The sequence below is a fragment of the Penaeus chinensis genome, chromosome 22, assembly GCF_019202785.1.
Source record: "Penaeus chinensis breed Huanghai No. 1 chromosome 22, ASM1920278v2, whole genome shotgun sequence".
NCBI lineage: Eukaryota > Metazoa > Arthropoda > Malacostraca > Decapoda > Penaeidae > Penaeus > Penaeus chinensis.
The window spans coordinates 15772202-15777110 of record NC_061840.1 but is presented as its reverse complement, the minus strand read 5'-3'; the positions used below and the strand labels follow the sequence as shown (position 1 = coordinate 15777110).

General features: G+C 38.1%; 1 protein-coding gene across 1 annotated transcript in view; it reads right to left on the bottom strand.

The window, feature by feature from the left end:
• LOC125036953 (transmembrane 9 superfamily member 3-like) overlaps positions 1-3568 on the bottom strand; it is a 16102-nt gene extending 12534 nt beyond the window's left edge. Inside the window, 1 exon segment of the mRNA XM_047629914.1 lies at positions 3387-3568. Coding sequence (XP_047485870.1) covers positions 3387-3461 — 75 coding nt within the window. The 5' untranslated portion in view covers positions 3462-3568.
• Between the last annotated feature and the right edge of the window lie 1341 nt (positions 3569-4909).

Genomic DNA, 4909 nt, shown 5'->3' with positions numbered 1-4909 from the left:
AGGGATGATATGGAGTCTATGCTAGAAAAACACTCAATTACCACCTGAATAATGCTAATCAAATGACAAATATGGCCACTGGAAAATGTCAAAAAGACTTAAAATGTTTATGCAGAAAAAGAGAAAATAACATCACCAAGGAGAGGCATGGTCTTGTCACCACACACAAGTATTCACATGCATCCAGCCTACAAGCCGAGCACCCATCACAGTGGCCGATCAAGTATAACTAATGTCCATATTTTGGGCCATGTGATGCAGTGAATCATTCTGATACATTGGATTAAAGTTCTTTGACTTTTGCTTGCTTCCATTTGTCTCGTTTACCAATTATCCCGCAAAAGTTCAAAGACGCCATATAACATTTTCAAAATAATTTAGTTAAACAGCTAACAATATGAATGAAAAGGTGCCTGGCTATCATTAGAGAAAAGGTATCTTTTTTTCCCAACAAAACTGATTATTCCATTCCAAGTCCACTCATAACTAAAAGTGGTATAACCTTCAGCTTACAACTGGTGACATAAACAGAAATGGGTATAAGAGATATTTAAAAAATTACAGGAGGAAAATAGTCTGAAAAATTAAAGCAAAGGTGGATATGCCCTGAACAAAAATTACATTTTGTCAGATATTAACTTTCATAACTGCATGGTCAACTTTCTGATACTAATAGAACATTGTATGTTTAACTCAACATTAGACACACAGGTCTTAGAAAGAATTACCAAGATTTATAACAGATTTTAGGTCTATGGCAAAACTAGCATTGAGCAAGACTTATGGATGCGCACACTATTTGTCTATGGTCACTTCATATCGCCATCTGAATGAGAACCTGAATATCTCTATCATTTTTAACTTTTAATTCAACAATACCAACAGAATATCAAAATGTCCAAAGCTGTGCCTCAACCACTTGCCCACAAATGTACCCAGGTTAGGATTATGCTCTATAAAGCCTGGCCTTTAGTAGTAAACCTAACCAAAATCTATTTAACCAAGTGATCCTAAAATCTTTTCATGCTTGCTGTAGTTTTGTTTTGTGGAATGTTTGCACTGTTCCTTCAGCCATCAAAGAGTAAATTAGTCACATAACCTCATCTGATATCCCTTTTCCTGGAGTTTCTAGGATTTCCCCCCCCTAATGCTATTATTATTACTAATGACATTATAATTATTATGTTACTAACCCAATGGTTCTGGGTAATGTGACCATCATGAAAAATTCTTCTGAAGGCTGAAGTGACAAGAATGATTTGCTAGGAGTGAACAAAGCTCTTGGGGGAAGATTAGACTTGGTGGGCATTTAGGAAGGGGTTCTTGAATTTTTTCCATAGGGAAACTGGTGTAAAATGTACTATCTGTGCACGAGGGCTAGAAGAGCACTGGCTCCAGGGAGAATACTATTTCTATGCTCAGGATCCCATTCCTGCCTGCCATGACTAGTGGTGCAGGTTGTATTACAGAAAATTGATAAAAATAAAAAGAAGACAAAATAGCAAAATTTTTGTTACTGTTTTTGTTCCGAGTTGTAGACTACCTAGAGAGGTGATATGGAATCAGTGCAAGTAAAAAAGTAAATTACAATCTTGATACAGTATATCAAATGACTAATATATTCCTTGGAAAATGGTAAAAAAGTAAAATTGCATCCGCAGAAAGAGAGTTTACTTCACAACGGGGAGACAAGGAGTCTTGACATCATACACGAATGTTCATGTGGGTAGGCCCTATAAGCCATGCACGCAGGAGAGCCAAGTAAGCAAGCCTAATGCCTAGATTTTGGGCCACATACACCAGATCCATCAGGTTAACAATACTAATGCTAATAAATATATTTCTCCCCCAAAGATTAACTCCTTCTCAGACAGGTCACGCCGTGAGGCGTCAAAACAAACTGCTTGATCTGTGGCGTGCGGCTGTACGCCTGCAGCTGCACAACAAAATGCTACGAGCTGTTGATTCGGCTTGATGTACAGAACTCCCACGCTCAAGTTTGGGCGCTTTGCCATTGATCTCCAGAGGCTAATCAAAATAGGTGTGACAGTGATTAGTTCTATGGTAACTGAGCACTTATGCTACCATCTGTATGGAACCAACAACTAAGTTAACATTGGCCATTACATGTCCGTACATGCCATCCCTGGTACCTCTACATTAACACTAGTGAAGTGGATATAGTCACACATCTGAGATCTAAGGCACCATACGCTTTGATTCCAACCTAGCTGCCATTATCTACACAGCTTCCTCACAAAAAATTAGCAAAACAAGTTGATAGCTAAGCTGAATATGTTTTTTAAAATTGCCTGATCTATCAAATAGTAATTTATTAGCTATTGCTTTTCAAATACTGATATTAAATTGGTACATGTTCAATGTAGAACCACATAGAGCAATCAACGGTCTCCCTGATCCACACAGAGCAAAAGCCAAGAAATCTCCAGCTCGTATATTCTAGCTGAATCTAGCATGAGAACTTGGACTAGTTAATTACTTCTAATACTCGACTATTTTGCTCATCTTTACAAGAGCAAATTTACTTAGGTAGCTTTATCACTTGTTCCTTTATAGGGCACTGATCACAGGTAGCTACCAAGCTAATCATCACAGTTTCTGCCCAAGTCAGTCTCCTGCCAAAGGGCAACGAACTTGATCCCATATGCCCAGGCAAGATGCGAACTTGTAAGCTTCAGAGCCAATTTACCATAGGGTAAAATGATGTCCAAACTCTACGTTGCCAAAATATACCTCATGGCATTTTCTTGGCTTGTGCTAGACTAGAAGCCATGGCCATCACATGACACTGCCACGATTAACTAAAGGCTTTCCATCACAGATCATAGCAACTAATAAAGTTCACAAGAAACTAGTTCCACTCAAAATGCCACTACAGGGGTATGCCAGACATTTCCCTCAAAAGTTAACAGTTATAAAATAAAATATGATTTACAATACTGAAAATGACACATCATCACCAGAGGTAAGAAACATGAACAAATGGCAATGGACATACCACAGTGCCAATAAGTAAATCAGTTAAATAACAGAATAACTTGGGGATAACATGGAAATGATTAGAACAATGATAAAGAGAGATTAATGAAAAATCTGGCTATGGCGATGCGTTTTGACAGTTCTGTATTCCAGGTAGACTTCATTTAGAGAAAGAAAAAAAACCTAATTACCTAATTCATTTCATGAGACTTACGCCTTGCAAGTGTGGATAAGACATAACTGATTATCCGTAATTACAAGAATTACATCACAAACAAAATTGGGAGCAACTGAATGAACATATTACAAAAAATTTGCTTCACTCGGGCCGGTAGTGACCTGACCTTAACAATTCTATTTTACCCACTTATAACCCCCTTCCTTACCGTATGTGTGTGTTCATCACCCACAGCAACGAAGAACAGGTTAAACACGACCAGTAATGTCCTCCAAGATATCATTTTGGCGTGAAAATGGACCTCAAATACGACTTTTATCTCAAGGAATGTTTACACACAAGCATTTTCGCCTCTCGCCACGTCAGCTCGGCAGAGGGCAGCAGCTGATGCGCCTCCGGGGAAAGTCCGGGTCGGAGTTCGAGATTTGAATGGGGTTTACTGCTAAATACATCGTCGGTTTAGCTTTTATTGCCTGTGTTTGGTTTTAAGGGTGTTGTTTTAGGTGGTTTAGGGGGTTGTTTTTCGTCGGAAATGTCTTATGATAGTCGAGTGTTATAAATATTATGGAGAGAGGAAAAACCGATATATTTCACGGGGGGTTAACACGTGCTAAATATTCAGGAACATATATATATTTATCTTCATTGAGATGGGTTTGACTATATCACTATACGATTTTATATCTTAATCACTATTTACAATTATTCTACTTGCAGTTTTGTGGTCGGTAAAAGTTAATAATGATCGGAAACGTGAATTTGTTGATGACGCGAAAATCCAACCACATCAAGAGACGAGCTTCCTGCGGGGATTTTGACAAGGCGATTTGGCAAACTTTATTTTTGTCATCTTTTAGACTTCTTTGTCTATTGCGACCATGTACTTGCAAAATTATTAATGTCTTTGAATTATCGAGCTATTCTGGTACCCCATGTGACACCGTCAAAACTATGAGACATATTGCGTCGCACAAAAAGTATATCATGAAATTAACTTCTACAAAATAATTTACATTGACGTGTAACCAAATTTATATTTACCTATGTACTATATTCAAATATACTTATATGTATATCAGTATCTTTTATCTTAACGTACTACCGGAATCGTTATCAACTAGAACTGATAAGAAGAGGTGCATCGTGCCGGCACGTGTAGTGACAATCAAAGCATTGTTTTATCTTATCATCTGATACTGAAACTCTTGATAGCTATTGATTATTTTCCGCTATACATAATGAAAAGGAACCCTGTCCTTAACCCATTAAATTTGTATGGCTAGATACATTGAACAGACAGGTAAACACAGGCACGTACACATATACCCACTTACATATTCATACTGTACAAAAATGCAGTCAAATGCATGTATACAAAGAACCTACCGGATTATACCTACAGCAAGATCCCCCACTCCTCTCCGAGTAGCAAAACTCTCCCAAACTCAGTCACTGGAAGAATATCGCCCACAATGTACTTCAAAATGGAATATAAAAGGAGTTTGGACTGGGAATCGGCATGGATACTTAAAGTAATCTCATCTACATATATGATGTTATAGAGGGTTCTGGAAGGCAGTCTGAGCACACACATTCTCATATGCATTCACGTAGAACCGCTCGCGCTACATAATTTCTCGTAGCTGGCAATGAAAGAAGTTTCACCTGCAGCCTCACAGAATCTTGCTTTATTTTTGTTTGTCGTCCGAGAGTTAACACCTGTTTGGCGAT